Here is a 17,735-nt window from a genome sequence, read left to right on the forward strand (position 1 = left end):
CTCCGGCCCTGCCTTCACCAATCTTCTCACCATATTAATCTCTCCCTTCATCCAGCCTATGTCATCCTCCCCCAAATCCCCCGACATCCGCACAAATGAATACACTTTGTTCACAGTTCAGGTCCCTCTAAGAGCAGCCTGTCTTCACCATCTCCATTCCTCGTACGTATTTCATTCATTCCTGGGCTAACGTCCAATCCTTTTACCCATTTCACTTGTGCTACACTCAATAATAACCTTAGAGTTTTCAAACCTAAAGTACACCTGCCAGTCTCAACTTGTCTGAAGATTCTGCATTGCTTTAAAATTCCGTCTTTGAAGTGCATCCCTCCTCTGACTTCCAGACTTAGTTTTTCAGAATCTCCTGGCATTTCCTCTTTGTCCCTGGGTCCCCTGCTCCCATCACCTGCCCTCCCAATACTTCATAGGCTCCACCTCAGCCCCTTTCATTCTAACAGCCTGAGTCATTCCCACACCAGTGGTCTCACTTGACCCCCTACTATCTATAGCCTTGACTTTCTCAAATTCCAGATCTGTATATCCAAATGTCTGTCAGATATTTTCAATATGCCCCAAATCACAATGTTTCCCTTAAAAACCTTATCCTTTTCCTGTATTTCTCACTTTGGTCAACAGCATCCTGCATCCAATTAACCAGTGGCAGAATCCATGGCTCTAGGCTGGTCTTCTCACATCACCCACAAGACCAACTGTTCTATAAATCCGACTGTTTTAAACTTTTTCACATCACGGTTCACCCCTCCCCCACCGCACTGCTTACCCGCCTTCTTCTTTGTCCTTCATCCCTCCTGTTCTACTTAGTAACTCCCAAAATAAGAAAATACAAGCGTTTCTCATTAGGTACAGAGGACTGCCATATGTAGCAGTGGTAACATGAATTTCTTACCCTTGCCCCCATATCCACAAGTTGGTCTGTAAATGTCTTTGAGTAATTTTCTGTTCCATTCACTGACCAGACTTCAACATAGGCCACCACATCTGAAAATAAGATATTAGCATGAAATATATGTGAAATTCCAGCATCCCTCCCCAAGAAGTTCCATAGACGTTTATCTCATTCTATTTACATTAAAAAGTAAATTCAAAGCTGCTTCTATCAAAGGCCTATTCAAAATAGCATTAGTGCAATTATGGGTCTTAAAACTCCAAACAAAGCACAACTTTATTCATACACACACCAAGGCTCACCTTCTTAACGCTGGAAGCTCTTCCCAAATTCCTAAACTAGGCTTGACTTTTCTAGTGAAGAATATGTTTTGTGTAAAGGACCATACAGCCACTCAACTTCCTGTACCAGGGGACAGACAGTCCCCCACACCCTCAGGGACACCCCACAGAGGCGGCGATGGTACTGGACTCCGGACAGCCCCCTACTCCCCACAGAGACACCCCACAGGGATAGTGGCAGTACTGGACTCAGGGACAGCCCTCCACACCCCACAGGGGCGGTGACAGTCCCCACACCCACAGGGACACTCCATAGGGACAGGGAAGGTACTGGACTCAGGGACAGCCCTCCACACCCCACAGGGGCGGTGACAGCCCCCACACCCCACAGGGACACTCCACAGGGACAGGGAAGGTACTGGACTCCAGGACAGCCCTCCACACCCCACAGGGGCGGTGACAGTCCCCCCACCCACAGGGACACTCCACAGGGACAGGGAAGGTACTGGACTCAGGGACAGCCCTCCACACCCCACAGGGACGGTGACAGTCCCCACACCCCACAGGGACACTCCACAGGGACAGGGAAGGTACTGGACTCCAGGACAGCCCCCCACACCCCACAGGGACACTCCACAGGGACAGGGAAGGTACTGGACTCCAGAACAGCCCTCCACACCCCACAGGGGCGGTGACAACCCCCACACCCCACAGGGACACTCCACAGGGACAGGGAAGGTACTGGACTCGGGGACAGCCCTCCACACCCCACAGGGACAGGGACTGGACTGGACTCGGGGACAGCCCCCCACACCCCACAGGGACAGGGACTGGACTGGACTCGGTGACAGCCCCCCACACCCCACAGAGGCGGTGACAGCCCCCCACACCCCACAGGGACTGGACTGGACTGGACTCGGGGACAGCCCTCCACACCCCACAGGCACCGTGACAGCACCGCACTCGGGGACAGCCTCCCTCCTCACGGGGCCGGGCTGACTTCCGGAAAGGCCAGGCTCCCCTCCCCACGCGCCTCGCGAGCCCAGTTCACGCGCTCGCCGAGACCTGGGCGCACGCCCTCATGCCCGCCCGCTGCCGCCGACTCAACTCCCAGAGTGCAGGAAGTCCCCTCACCTTTCAAGACCTGGCGCCCTGGGGTCCCGGGAGCCGCCATGAGAGACCGTGAGATGCGCACCCGCCGCACCGCGCCAAACAAGGCGAGCCAGGATTGGGGGAGACTGAGCATGCGCAGGGCTGACGCGCGCCCCTCCCCTCCGGCTCTACGGAAATCCGCTCATCCACGTTTTCTAAACAGCCCAAGGGTGGGGGGGCATGTTAAGGCCTCTGCTTGCATTAAAGGGGACAGAGGGGCTTTTCCAGCGCCCAGTCTCCGGTTCGCCACCAGTCTGACACTGCTGGTCAGCGCTCTCCTCCGCGAGTCTTTCTGTCCCCTTGGGAATTACGAGGACCAGCGTCCCAAAAAAACCTAGTCAAACCCTTCTGTCTCCGTAAGGACACTTAGAAGCTTCCCGGAGCCTCACTTGGCCCACCGGGGAACTGCGGACGGGGAAGGGGCACAGTCGTACTTCGCAGCGCCTGTGGGACTTGAAAAGTAACTGCTCCGAATCTCCGACCGCGCGGTCACCCTCACCCCGCGAGCACTGCGTCCCCGTGCGCCGCCCTGTCGTCAGCGCGCGGAATTACCGCTCGGAATTCCAGGCCACTACCCTTCCGCGTCCCCGAGAGCGCCTGCGGGAAGGCGGGCGCCCCTGGAGACCCCGGGCCTCAGATCCCGCAGGGAGGAAGGGGGGACCCCGGGTCTCAGACCTCGCGGGGGGACCACGGACCTCAGATCCCCGCTGGGGGACCCCGCCCCGGACCTCAGATCCCCGCTTGGGGGACAGGCGAGAGCTGGGTTTCAGACCCCGCAGGGGACTGTGGAGACCCTGGACCTCAGATCCCGCAGGGGGACGGGGGGTGGGGGGAGCTGGGTCTCAGACTCCGCTGAGAGGACCCTAGACGTCAGATACTGCGGGGGGCGGGGGACTGTGGGGACCCTGAACCTCAGATCCTGTCGGGGGGGCGACCCCATCAAGATCCCGCAAGGGCCGGGGAAGTTGGGTCTCACACTCCTCTATGGGGACCCCGGGCATCGACCCTGCGGGGGGCTGCGGGGACGCCGGACCTAGGATCCCGGCTGGGGAGGCCGCGGAACACTAGACGCCTGACTACAGCTGTGGCCGTCCCACTCGAGCTTTGCCGCCCGCAAATCCCGGAGCGGACGAATCCGGGCGGGAGCGGGCGAAGCCGGGCAGGAGCGAGCGAGCCGGGGAGGGAGCTCGAGAGATCCGCGTTGGTAAACAGCTCTGCGGGAGCGCCGCTCATCCTCCGGGGGATTCAAACCTCCCGCCCGCGGAGCCCCGCCCACGCCTGCAGGTCCCGCCCCGGGGCTGCGCTCCAGAGTCCTGCGGGGAGACGCTAGCCGATCCCGGGCTGCGCGCGTTCCCGGGGTTCATGGAGAGGCCGGTTTTAGGGCCGGAAAGGTCCTGCTTGGCTGTTGATAAAAACTGTTTAGTCTCCCAGAAACGCCGATTCAGTTAAAGGATCCATGCCCTGTATTAAAGGATGAACCACCGAATGTATAAAAATGTATAAAAATGATTTTAATACGTTAATAATAGTAAAAATAATAGCTGACATTTGTTGAGCACTTTATTATGGGCTTTAGATGTATTATCAAAGTTAATCTTACCTATGAGTTGAGTGTTATTACAATTTACAAAGCACTTGTGTACATATATGTATTTCCTCCTAGACTCTCGTTAACATTCTGTATTTTTGGAAGTGTTCCTTATATCCTGGAGATCAATAGTGGACTTATTCTCTGCCTCCCCCCCCCCCCCTCCATTAAAATTTTAAAAACTTTCTCTTTTTCCCTACTTCGGATCTTTTGATGCTCACAAAGGCCCTGCTTGAAAAAGTAAGTAGGGGCAGCACCTGGGTGGCTCAGTCAAGCTTCCAACTCTTGTGCTCAGGTCATGATCTCAGGGTTGTGAGGTGGAGCCTGCAGCAGCTCAGTGATCAGTGGGAGTCTGCTTGAGATTCTTTCTCCCTCTCCTTCTCCTTCTGCCCCCCACCGCCCCCACCCCCCCCACCATCAAGTACATGGTTGCATGGGTGTGTGCTCTCTATAAAATATTTTTTAATTAAAAAAACAATATTATCCCATTTATACACATAAATAATCAGGTCCAAGGGAGGTACCTGACCAGCCTAAGGTGACATAGCCAGGAACTGGTGGTGTTGGTTGGAACTGGAGACCATACACTTACCGTTTTGTTTTGTTTCGTTTTGTTTTTCACTAAATCCAGTGGCAGGGTATATGTACAAGAATATGGACCACCATCTCCCACACTGTGGTTCTAAAGAATTACCTTGAGCGTATGCAGCCCCCAAACCCCACTTCCTAGACTCAAATCTCTGATCAGTAATTATATCATTATCACAAAATTGTTGACCTAACAAACTCTGAAGAAATGGTAACACCCTTTTCTTGGGAGAGTAGGCTTAACTCATTACTGAAGATAAAGCTATTGTCCTCACCAAGTAAGTGATTTAGAATCCAATAATGACGCAATAACCAATCACCTTTGCCTTGTACAAAAGGTGGTATAAAAGCTCAGTATCTGATAGATTCTAAGCTTTAAGGTCACAAATATTTTCTATTTCCTTTAGAAATGTTATAGTGTTAGGTTTTGTATTTAAGTTTAGGATCTCTTTTGAGTTAATTTTTGTATATGGTAGAGATAGGGACCTAAGTTAATTTTTTGCATATAGATATCCAAATGTTCCAGCATCATTTGTTGATAAGCTTTTTTGTCCACTGTATTCACGCCTTTGTATCTTACTCAAAATCAATTGTGCATAGATGTGTGGTTTATTTTTGGACCTCCTATCTGTTTCATTGAGCTATTGGTCTATCTTTATACCAATATTGTACTGTTTTGATTACTGTAGATTTATAAATAAGTCATAAAATAAGGTAATGTAAGCCCAAAAACTCTATTCTTTTATGAAATTGTTTTATATATTCTAGATCTTTTGTATTTCCATGTGAATCTTAAAATCATCTTGTCATTTTCTACCAAAAAAGGGGGGGGTGCTGCTAGGATTTTGACTGGGATTATGTTGAATCCAGATCTTTTTGAGGGAGATTTGACATCTTTAAAATATTAAATTTGGGGCACCTGGCTGGTTCAGTCAGTAGAGCCTGAAACTTGATCTCAGGGTAGTGAGTTCAAGCCCCACATTGGGTATGGAGCCTACTTTAAATATTTTTTTAAAAATATTAAACCTTTTGATTTATTAACATTTATTTAGGTCTTCTTTAATTGCTCTCATCAATGTTTTGTACTATTCAGAGGATGAGTCTTTTATAACTTTTGTCAAATTTCAAATTCCAACCTAAGTGTTACCATTTTTGATGATATTGTAAGTAACTTTTTACAATTTCAATTTCCATTGGAAATATGATTGCTGTTTGTAATTGATCTCATGGCCTGCAAACTTGCTAAATTTAATTAATAGTTCTAATTGATTTTTTATACATTCCATACAATGTTCTACGGACAATCACGTTGTCTGTTTTGGAAAGAAAACTTTTTTCTTCCAACTTGAGTCCAGTGAATGGGGGCCTACAGTTAACGATAGACAGATTAACAGAAAAAAACAAGGCTTATTTTCATGTGTTCTCTGTACATGTAGAAGTACTCAGTAATGCGTGACTCACTGAATAGCCAGAGATAAAAGGTTTATCTACCAAACCTAGTAAAGTTTTGGGCTTTATGGTAAAGTTATGGACAGTTCTCTTGGGCTTTGCGATGCTCATGGGACTTGGCAGTCTCTTTGGCAGCTGAATTCATAGGAAATTCTCTTGGAGGAGTGCTAATGGCAGGTGTATATTCTGGAGCCTCTGCTTTCAGATAAGGGAAGTTCAGACAAGATTTGTTTCTGCATCTTCTTTAGCTTACATGTCTTCACTTTAAAATAATCTTTATACCAATTCTGGTGGTCCAAGTGGGTCCCCAGATATACAAATAAAGGCAGCGTGGCTTCCTTCTTTTCAATCCAGATGTCTTTCCTTTCTTTTTCTTGCTTGCTTATGCTGGCCAGAAACTAGTCCAGTGGTTCCGCATCAAGGGGCAGTTTTGTCCCAGGAAACATTTGGCAATGTCTGGAGACATTTTGGGTTGTCACAATTTGGAAGTGGGGAATTGCTACTGGCATCTAATGAGTAGAGGCCAGGGATGTTGCTAAACACCCATTAGTGCCCAGGACAGCCTCCGAAACAAAGAATTACCCAGGCTAAAATGTCAACATCGCCAAGGTGGAAAAACCCTGGTCCAGCAGAATGTTGGGTAGAAGCGGTAAGGGTGTCATCCTTGTCTAGTTCTGGGACTTGGGAGAAAGCATCTAGCCTTCGATGTTAGCTGTGGGTCTTTCATGGGTGCCCGTTACCAGGTTGAGGAGGTTCCTCTGTCTTCCTCTTTTGCAGGAGTATTCCATTTTTTAAATTGGGAATGTTTGAAATCACGATGTTTGGTTTTGTGAAATGCTTTTTTTTTTTTTTAATCAACTGAAATGATCATATGGTCTTTTCTAGTTTGTGAACAGAGAGCTACACTGACTGATTTTTGAATGTTGAAATAAGTTTGCATTTCTAAGATAAACCCTACTTAGTCATGATGTACCATTCCTTTAACATGTTGTCAGATCTGTTGTTAAAATTTGTTTAGAGTTTTGGCCTCTGTGTTCATGACAGATTTGGGTCTACAGTTTTCTTGTAATGGATACTTGGAGATACAGGAAGGAATTAAAAAATAACATGTGTCAGGGCCCATGGGTGGCTCAGTCGTTAAGCGTCTGCCTTCGGCTCAGGTCATGATCCCAGGGTCCTGGGATCGAGCCCCACATCCTGATCTCCCTGCTCAGTGGGAAACCTGCTTCTCCCTCTCCCACTCCCACTGCTTGTGTTCCCTCTCTCACTGTGTCTCTCTGTGTCAAATAAATAAATAAATAAAATCTTTAAAAAATAAAAATAAAAAAAGTAACATGTGTCTGTTAGCCTCAAAAAGTTAAAAATAGAGCTACCCTATGACCCAGCAATTGCACTACTGGGTATTTACCCCAAAGATACAAATGTAGTGAAAAGAAGGGCCACATGCACCCCAATGTTCATAGCAGCAATGTCCACAATAGCCAAACTGTGGAAGGAGCCAAGATGCCCTTCAACAGACAAACGGATAAGGAAGATGTGGTCCATATATACAATGAATATTACTCAGCCATGAGAAAGGATGAATATCCACCATTTGCATGGACATGGATGGAACTGGAGGGGATTATGCTAAGTGAAATAAGTCAAGCAGAGAGACAATTATCATATGGTTTCATTTATTTGTGGAACATAAGGAATAGCATGGAGGACATTAGGAGAAGGAAGGGAAATTGAAGGGGGGGGGGATCAGAAGGGGAGATGAACCATGAGAGACTATGGACTCTGAGAAACAAACTGAGGGTTCTAGAGGGGAGGGGGGTAGGGGGATGGGTTAGCCTGGTGATGGGTATTAAGGAGGGCACGTTCTGCATGGAGCACTGGGTGTTATACGCAAACAATGAATCATGGAACCCTACATCAAAAACTAATGATGTACTGCATGGTGACTAACATAACATAATAAAACATTTTATTTATTTATTTATTTATTTATTTTTTGGTTAAAGATTTTATTGATTTATTTGACAGAGAGAGACACAGCGAGAGAGGGAACACAAGCAGGGGGAGTGGGAGAGGGAGAAGCAGGCTTCTTGAGGAGCAGGGAGCCCGATGTGGGGCTCGATCCCAGGTACCCTGGATCATGACCTGAGCCGAAGGCAGACGCTTAATGACTGAGCCACCCAGGCGCCCCCCCCCCAAAAAATTTTTTTAAATAACAAAAAGTGTTAAAATGTGGGTAAATCTAAATGAACATTGTACAATTAAAAATAACATAAACATTGATTGTATAAACCAACAATAATTGTCTTATGAGGTTAGCATACGATGTATATATGGTAGCAATAAGTCACTGGGCTTGTGTAACTTTGTTACAACAGCCTTGGGACACTGATACACTATGCTACCTTTTGTGCAAAAAACAAACAAACAAAAATGATATCTGCAAGTATGTGCAAAAAATAATCAGACAGGAGGGATAAACCAAAAGTATATGCGATTTGTTACCCACAGGAGAGGAGGAATGGGAACAGGGTAGGGGTAGTAGAAGAGTGAATAAGGACACTTCTGGGAGAATGTCTCTTTATAGATCGGGTTTCTAGAGTCATGTTAGTGTACCATATGCTCCAAACATAAAAAAGTCAACAAGGTCAGTAAAAAGCTTAAAATATCCAACTGTATTTCAAATAAATAACATAATGGCACCGAAGGGCAGAAAAAAATAAGTAACTGTAGACACGGTAGTAAAAGTAATAACTCTAAATAAATATCAAGTTTCAGTTAATTATTTTGTCTTTCACGTGGGTAAAGGTTAGCAGTTCTGAAGCTCTAGCTTACAAAGACTTCAGTATTGTGCTGATAAATAGACTGTGGCTGAGAAGAACCGGGCTTGGTGCTAGAAAAGGGAGTTGCAAATGTGAAAGAAGAGAAGGCTGGAATAAACTGGTGGTGTTGTGTTGGAACTGGTTTATGGTTTTTAACGTGCATAGAGATAGAGCAATAGAAATCGAAGGTCTGCTACAGGCATAGATGTGTATGTGGATATTGATTTGTGCGAGCATACATGTATCGTCTAGCTCTGTCCTCTGAGAGCTCCCATGATATCCCAGTGAGAAATGCGCTCTGGCCCAAATGCTGGTTTCTAAATACCCTTTTCCACTAACAAAGTTCAGGTTCCTTGATAAAAAATAGGAAATCACGAGTCTATATTAATACAAGTGAATGAAAAAATGAATGAAAGCAGGAAACTCTTCATTACAGGAGTACTCTACCATAAATTTGAAAGAAAGATGGAATGAGACTCCCTAATTAGCAACCATAATTGATTGTTTCAGACAACAATCATCGATTGATGTAAAAACTTGTGAAAGTATAGTGAGAAACAGGGCATTTTCATACACTCTAAGTATCTCCCCCTGTCATTTGTATTAACTGCAAAGGAAAAAAGCGGTAGCTTTGCAGAGGGGAAACATGAAAAGCACCACCTGTAAAAAGCGATCAGCTATCCCCATCACGGGACAAATAGACATCTGCGCCTTGTGCTTTGATGAATTGAGAAGGACACAGTATCACCTCTGGGCATTCCTGCCAATGATGTGTAACCTGAATCTAATTCTGAAGAAACATCAAGCAAAACCATACTGAGGGATATTCTACAAAATAACTGTCCTGTTTGCTTCAAAAACATCGAAGGCATGGGAAACAAATATGAGTATTCATGCCAGATCAAAAGAAACTAAAGAGACATTTAGCAACTACATACAGTGTGTGATTCTGGATTGAATCAAGGACTGATTGAAATTATAAGTTTTTTTCTATGAAGAATATTGCTGGAACAATTGGTGAAATTTGAAAAAGGCCCTTAGATTAGGTAATAATATTAGATAAATGTTAATTCCCTACTTTGGGATTATTGTACTGGGGTTAGTGAAGAAACTATCTTATTTTAGGGAAATACACACTGAAGAGTTTAGAGTAAAGGGATGTCATGTCTGCAACTTCTTCTGACATATTTCAGAGAAAGAACACCTGCACACTCACATCCATTCATATATGTAGGGAGGAAACGATAGAACAAATGTGGTAAATGTTAAATTTGGGGAGTCTGGGCAAATGACTAGTGCACATTTTTTGTACTGTTCTTGTACGTTTTCTGTAAGCCTGAGATTCTTTTGAAATAAAAAGGTTACAACAACGGTGGCAGGGACAGAGCAGATTGGCATAGGCCATGCTGAGCCCGGACGGTCTGAACCCCTCAGGGGAGAAGACAAATACTGACGGCAAGTGAGTCGTGGCCTCCCCTAGCCCAGTGTGGTTCTGACCAGCTGGACTGTTCTTGCTTATGCACATGGTACTAGGGAATAAGGGGTCCAAGGTTATGCAAGCAAGAAGTCAGTGTAATCGGGGCACCTGGGTGGCTCAGTTGGTTGAGTGTCTGCTTTCAGCTCAGGTCATGATCCCAGGGTCCTAGGATCGAGTCCCACATCTGGCTCCCTGCTCAGTGGGGAGCCTGCTTCTCCCTCTCCCTCTGCCCCTCCCCCTGCTCGTGCTCTCTCTCTCTCTGTGAAATAAATAAATAAAATCTTAAAAAAAAGAAGTCAGTGTGATCATTTACTATAGCTTGCCCTATCAGTAGAAGAGCCGCTCATGCTCTATCATTTAAGATCACTTGTATTAAGGACGGGATGAGTTTAGTATAGAATTCTAATGTCTAGAAAATACTGACATAAAATGCTATATTAAAATAAAAAAAAACTTATTCCTCATATAAGCTGGAAAGATACTTGCTCTGTCCAGAAGAGAGTCTCAAGTGTAAGGGTGTTTTGATGTAGCGCTGTTTCTAGGGCAGTTTCAGAGCTGTAACAAAAGGCCTTGCTAAAATAAATACATAAATAAAAGTCTTCACTGAGCGATGGCACTTTGAAAGGACCCATCCCCAACACAGAAAAGATACTAAAGTTAACCCATGTTATCATCCAACTCAACGTACTGGTTCTACAGATTGGAGAAATAAAGCTAACAGCTCAACATCACGGGCCCACTTAGATTAGAATCAGCTCTAGAACTCGGGTCTTCTGACATATTAAAAAGAAAGCCACAGGCCCAAAATGGAGTCACTTAGGTTAAATCCCCAAATCAGTAGTCTTAAGACTTACTACCTAACCTAACTGAAGTTTCAACCCCTCAGAAATGTAACCTTTAAGCGGACAACAGAATTTCCTTGTCATCACAGGACATTTGCTGGTATTGGGATAGTAAAGGAAAGAGACAGACCCCTCCCGCTCCCCTTAGGAGGGCAACTTTGCCTAAACAAGGCATTCTTTGCTAATAAATTCCTTTCTTCTTTCTTTCTTTCTTTTTTTTTTTATGAGCTCTCTGCCTTTAAGAAACTTTCTTCTGTTTAGCTCAGCAGAGCTCCCCTCTACTTGCTGGAAGGAATGCTGCCAGATTCATGAATTGTTTAATAAAGCCGATTAGATCTTCAAATTTACTCAGTTACAGTTTGTTTTTTTAACAGACGATACATCTGGTTTGCTCAGTTTTTAATTCTAAATTCTTTCCACAGGTATTTACTAGCACCTTCTAGGTACCAGGAACTTTGTGCATAAACTTTAAACATACAGTAATGAACGTCTTCCCACTCGATTCACGACCTCTTCATATCAGAAGGAGAATCTATCACCTAAGCTAAGGACTGCACATCTCATTAGTAAAGACAAAGTTAATTAAAACTGATGCGCTCAAAGACACGTGAACTTTGCACTAATACGCTCTGCTTTTATTTTTTGTCACTGCATTTCTACTCAGGGTTTTTAATAAAATAATATAATCCAAAGAAAGGATCTCCTCCAGTCTAAAATAAGTTATCTGTGCTCCTTCTACTCTCAGCAGAAGGATAAAAGATGAAAGCCATTTTTCTGTGCAAATACTCACCTGCAATAAAAGGGATATATACTAGGGGCGCCTGGGTGGCTCAGATGGTTAAGCGTCTGCCTTCGGCTCAGGTCATGATCCCAGGGTCCTGGGATCGAGTCCCACATTGGGCTCCCGGCTCAGCGGGGAGCCTGCTTCTCCCTCTGACCCTCTCCCCTCTCATGCTGTTTCTCTCTCGCTCGCGCTCCAAAAAATAAATAAATAAAATCTTTAAAAAAAAAAAGGGATATATACTAGAAAGCCCTTTCATACACACGCAGGACAAAGGAAAAGCTGAAAATATTGACTTTTGTGGGACGCACACTTCAGCTCAGTGGGTGGTGAGCTTTTCGGAGGTTTCTTTCTGACAACCTGACAGTTCTTAGACATGAGTCAAGATGCGTACATCTCTGAGAAGTCCTAGCAGACAAGTCTGATAAAAGGCCCAGCGCTTCAGAAGGGAACCCTGGTGCCCAGAGTCTCGAGTTCCCTCTGGAATGTTTCCTTCTCAACAGCACGGCATAAACATTTAGGGCAGAATTGGGTCTGGGTTTTCTAGAAGTTCATGAATTTCAGAGGAGAAGCACATACCACTGAGTTACATTTTCCTCTATGGTATTTCTCCCCCCCAAAAAAGAAAAAAAAAAAGTGGGGAGAAACTTGACTAGCACACATAAATCTAACAGAAAACTACAATTTTCTAGTGAAAATATAACTCAAGGGGAACTGGGTGGCTCAGTCGGTTAAGCGTCTGCCTTCAGCTCAGGTCATGGCTCCAGGGTCCTCGGATCGAGCGCTGCATCAGGCTCCCTGCTCGGTGGGAAGCCTGCTTCTCCCTCTCCCACTCCCCCTGCTTGTGTTCCTGTTCTCGCTATCTCTCTGTCAAATAAATAAAGAAAATCTTAAAAAAAAGAAAGAAAATAGAGCAAAAATTATTAATATTAGAAGTATGGCATTTTCTTGAACAATAATAGCAAAATGTGTTCCTTTCAAATTTAAAAATTATTTTAAAAAAAGGTTAAACATGTTTCAAAATGAGACTATTTCCTGATGATATGGGACTCCTACCATGCTCCTGATGGGAGAGCAGAAGGCAAGCAGGGGGTAAAGCACACGCTGACGCCCTGCAACTCCCCCTCACCCCCCTACCCCACCTCTGCCCCAGGAGGGATGAATGCTACATTCCTCGGGCATCCTGGCCGCCCAAGAGCACAGGAAGGGGGACAGCAAATGGTTAACTGACAGCGATCACAGTCACACAGGGCAGGAGTCTCCATCAGTTTGCAACTGTCTTGATGATTTACAAGGAAAAAAGCAATTTTATCAATAGCTAGACCTCCAGAATCTTATAGACTCAATTTCCCGAGGCCCTAATATCCCCCTCCGCTCCATAGGCTAGAAAATCAGTCACTTCTCCCACTTATAATGCAGCTTTTTCTGCCCGCAGGTCCTGTCCCTGTGCTATAATAAAAACACCTTTCTTTGCACCGAAAACGTCTCAAGAATTCTTTCTCGGCAGGTGGCTCCCGAACCCCACTCCAGACCACATCGCTGGCACTCACAGATGTTGAAAAAATGTAAAACCCATGAATACATGAACTGAGAGAAGTAAATGTCTGGAAGGCAAAGAAAACGCAGAGGGTGTGACATACGAAGAACTGAAATTACCTGCAAGAATCATCGTGGATTATCTTAGCTCTGTATTTTGGTCATGTTTTATCCACAGGGGCACAGGCGGAACTCTAGCTAACTGGAGAGGTAATGTGCTTATCCCAACGACCTGAAACGTGAGTTCAAATGAGAGGAGGATTTCCTGCGAGGGAAGTTTCACCTTGACTGAGCATTTATGTCATTTAAGTGTCAAGAAACATACACGCCTTGTCTTTGTTCCTACTAGGATCTACACAAGACTCAAGCAGAAGGCTGAATACTGCTGCCCTCCTGTGTGTTGATCAGATGAAACATCTTGGGCAGACCACCAGGGAATTGCTTCCAGGCAAATGCTAGTTCTCTGTTCCTTTGAGTTACCCAAGTAATCCTAATGCAAGAATGTGAGCCAGCTTCTCTCCCCACCCTTGTTGTTCTGACTGCATTCAGGGTCACCCTCTTCCTTCATTTCTTCAACAGATGTTTGTCTCCCACGTCCATTGATGGAGGGACAATGGAAGGATCTAGGATGTAACAGTGAAGCGGATAGACTTACAAAAGGGAGAAGAACGCGTGATTAGGGAGCACGGAGTTCAAAAGAATTTTCTGTGGCCTGAAGGGTCCCCCAGTGCTCTTATTCTGGTTCAAAACTAAATTACCTCAAATCCTTTCTGGAAGCAAAGAGATAAACACAGAAAGTGCCCAACGTAGAAAAACGTTCACAATCTACTGCTGAACTGAAGAAAGTAGGGCACCAAATTGTATATGGTATGGCCCCAGACTTGCTAAAGCTCTCTACCTCAGGGCTACATTCAAGCCAGGACACATTAGCACATCAGCACTGGTTCCTGAATATTGGAATACATCTGGATCGTTTGAAAGTAGCTGCTGTCTTGAATTAGGCAAGGATTTGCTGTCCTCGCTCCCCCCACCGCCTCCACCCCGGCCACCTTTCTTCCCAGGCCCAGCTGGCCTGCAGATCTGCTCCAGACCTCAGCTGAAGTCCATTCTCATCTGGTTGCTGTCTATGCCATGCTGGCTGTTAATTTTTTTTTTTTTTATCTGTTATCCCTGTTTATATGCAGAAATCATTTTTTTCTAACACCCAAGCTGCCTGTAATTACTCATGCCTCCTAAGGCAGATTTTAATTTTTCTCCAGAGTAAAAATGCTTTTGTTCTTTCACCCTCCCTCCCTCCCTATTTCCTCAGGCGGGGGCAGCTGAGGAGAACCCTCGTGGAAGAGTTACAGCTGGTCACGGCCCTGAGCCAACGCAGAGCCTCGAGAGTCAGAACCCCAGGAAGGCCAGTGGAGGAGACCCCAGTGGAGGGGACGGAGCCATTGGTTGAGCATGAAGGGTTCAGCAGGGCCAGACCACTAGGCTCCTTGTGGGGTAGGGTGAGGAGTTTGAAATTCATTAGGGACAATGGGAATCCAGTGGAAGATTTCAACCCGAGTGCCCAGACTAACTCAGTGCAAGAGATCATTCTGGATGCTGTGTGGAGATTGGAAGGTCTTGATAAGGGTGGAAGTAGAAGATGAGTTAGATGTTATTTCCATGACACGGACAAGAGCTGTTGGTGTCTGGGGATTGGGTGATGTTGAGGGAATGTGACAGACCCCCGTTCGCCGTCTGGTTGCTGTGCCCATCCCCCACTACTACAGGTCTGAGATTAAGGGGCTGCCGTATGCCGCCGGCAACTGAAGCCTAGGCTGGGAAGCCCAGCCTCTTGGCCAGTGACTCTCTCTTGGGTAGGGGAGGTTGCATGCAAAAGCCCTGCTCCTTTGTCTCGAGGCTGCTCAGAGAATCACAGAATGATTTTCACTTAAGAGCTCTCTGTGGAGCTCGGCTGAAGCCAGGCTTCACCTACACATCCATGCTTAGCTCCCTTCCTGATCCTGCGTCCTCCTAACTGTTGCTGTGTAACAAACACAGCCGATCTCTGTGACTTAAAACAGTTTACTACGATGCCTGATGGTTTTGGCAGTGAGCTGGGCTCAGCCTCCTTGTTCTCACTGGGATTCTCTAACGCAGTTGCTCTCATATGGTGGGTGGGGCTGAATTCATCAGACCCATTTGAAGGATTCTCCACTCCTGTGCCTGGCATCTGAGCTCCAGTGGGCTCTGGTCTGGCATGTCTTTCCCCAGTCTGTGGCTAGTTTGGGGCTTTCTCAAAGCCTGGTGGTCCCAGGGTAATTGGACTTCTTTTTCTTTTTCTTTTTTTTTTTAATTTAAGATTTATTTATTTGGTGGGAGAGGAGGAGCAGAGGGAAAGAATCTCAAGTAGACTCCCTCAGACTCCCTGCTGAGCACAGAGCCCAACATAGGGCTCGATCTCAGGACCCTGAGATCATGACCTGTGATGAAACCAAGAGTTGAATGTTTAACCAACTGAGCCACCCAGGGGCCCGTGCAGTTGGACTTCTTAAAGGGTAGCTGGCTTCCTTGGAGCAAGTGTTCTAACCCCCTGAGCAGAAGCTACAAAGTGTCTTGTCCTGGTCTCAGAAGACATACTATGTCACTTCCACCACATTTTACTGGCCAGAAATGACTCATAGGGCCAGCCTGGATTCAAGAGGAGGGGGCTACACAGGGGTATGAATACCTGATGGGGAAGGAGTGGGATCTGAAACTTGGGATGGCAATGTCTGTGTAGATGAGCCTCTGGGCCTGTGGTAAGAATTGTGCAGGGTCTGGGATTTTATTTTTTTGCAAGCCGACAAATTAGCCTGAACTGTTGCCTAGATGCTGGCAGAAGACATAAGACTCTTGAGTCAGAGACATAAGACTTTTTTTTTTAATTTTATTTTATTATGTTATGTTAATCACCATACATTACATCATTAGTTTTTGATGTAGTGTTCCATGATTCATTGTTTGCGTATAACACCCAGTGCTCCATGCAGAACGTGCCCTCTTTAATACCCATCACCAGGCTAACCCATCCCCCCTCTAGAACCCTCAGTTTGTTTCTCAGAATCCACAGTCTCTCATGGTTCATTTCCGCCGTTATTACTCACTGCAAAAGCACTAGCCAGAGCTCCATGTTGGTTGGCATTGGTTCCGCATGCCCTCTGATTCCCACAGCAGAGATGCCAAGGATCCATGATGAGCGTCAGTGCTTGCTGTGCATTGAGTCTTAAGACAGGGACACAGAGTGATGGTGATAGTTCTCCTATAATCTTATATTCTGCTTGCTCTAGTGGGTTCCGAGAGGGGAGAATGCAAATCTCTCACTCTGGTTGTTAATTAATTTATTTTTCCTTTAGTTTTGTGAATTGTTTCTTTGAGTATTTTGAAGCAGATATGCTCATGGAAAATTATCCATTCTATCTTAAGTCTTTGGTGGGTTAACCCCTATTGACTTACATCCTGTGCTTATTTTCCCTGTCAAGATCCTACTGGTCTTTTGGCACATGTTGTCCAAAATGACCAGGTGGCAGCCACAGTTTAAAGCTTAGCATAACTCTTACTGTGCCCCTGATTGGAAACATCCTCCCTCTGGGAGCCAAGACCTCCAGACCCATAGAGCCTGGAACTGTGTGGGATGGGACACATAGATTCCCTAGGTGAGTCACTGGGAGTGGTGGTGAACAAGGCCACTCTTGCTGTTACCCCTCGTTCTCAAATCCATATATTCCATCAAAAGATAGACTAGAAGGGGACATAATAGCATAAAAAAGCCATTGCTTCAGGGTGTACACTGCGTCCTAAAAATGGTGCCTGTGGTGGCCACAGGAACTTACCTCACAAGCCTCCGCTCACATGGCGTAATTGACGACAGGATGTAACTGCTGCGGTCTGAAGTCTACCACCACCTACACCAGCCACGCGGCAGCGGGTGGCTCGTGGTATAGACTCCACGTGGCGACAGAAAGCCCCACAACACTAAGCTGACCAAAAGTGAAGGAGAAAGTCACAATGCTACAGCCATCATTCTTTATTTTTTTTTTAAAGATTATTTATTTATTTATTTGACACAGAGAGAGAGCACAAGAAGGCAGAGTAGCAGGCTGAGGGAGAGGGAGAAGCAGGCTCTCTGCTGAGCAGGGAGCCTGATGCGGGGCTCAATCCCAGGACCCTGGAATCATGACCTGAGCTGAAGGCAGACGCTTAACCAACTGAGCCACCCAGGCGCCCCCAACCATCATTCTTTAAATAGTATACTTGTGCACATGTCAGAGATACTTCCGTAGACTCTACATCTCAAGAT

At 45.9% G+C, this 17,735-nt stretch overlaps 1 protein-coding gene across 3 annotated transcripts in view; it reads right to left on the minus strand.

The window, feature by feature from the left end:
• Positions 1–2,399, minus strand: part of MCPH1 (microcephalin 1) — a 249,414-nt gene extending 247,015 nt beyond the window's left edge. For 2 of the 3 annotated variants that reach the window (XR_004300582.1, XM_032413720.1), the window contains exons 1-2: positions 2,323–2,399; positions 908–999 (exon numbers count right to left, since the gene is read on the minus strand). Coding sequence is in view for 2 of the 3 variants with exons in the window: in XM_032413720.1 (XP_032269611.1) it covers positions 908–999; positions 2,323–2,362 (132 nt within the window). In the remaining variant the exon portion in view is untranslated. Of the gene's footprint in view, positions 1–907; positions 1,000–1,209; positions 1,224–2,322 lie in introns of those variants that run through there. The other variant, XM_032413721.1, reaches the window with a different exon arrangement.
• Between the last annotated feature and the right edge of the window lie 15,336 nt (positions 2,400–17,735).

Source organism: Phoca vitulina, unplaced genomic scaffold (assembly GCF_004348235.1).
Source record: "Phoca vitulina isolate PV1807 unplaced genomic scaffold, GSC_HSeal_1.0 scaffold15, whole genome shotgun sequence".
NCBI classification, from domain to species: Eukaryota; Metazoa; Chordata; class Mammalia; order Carnivora; family Phocidae; genus Phoca; species Phoca vitulina.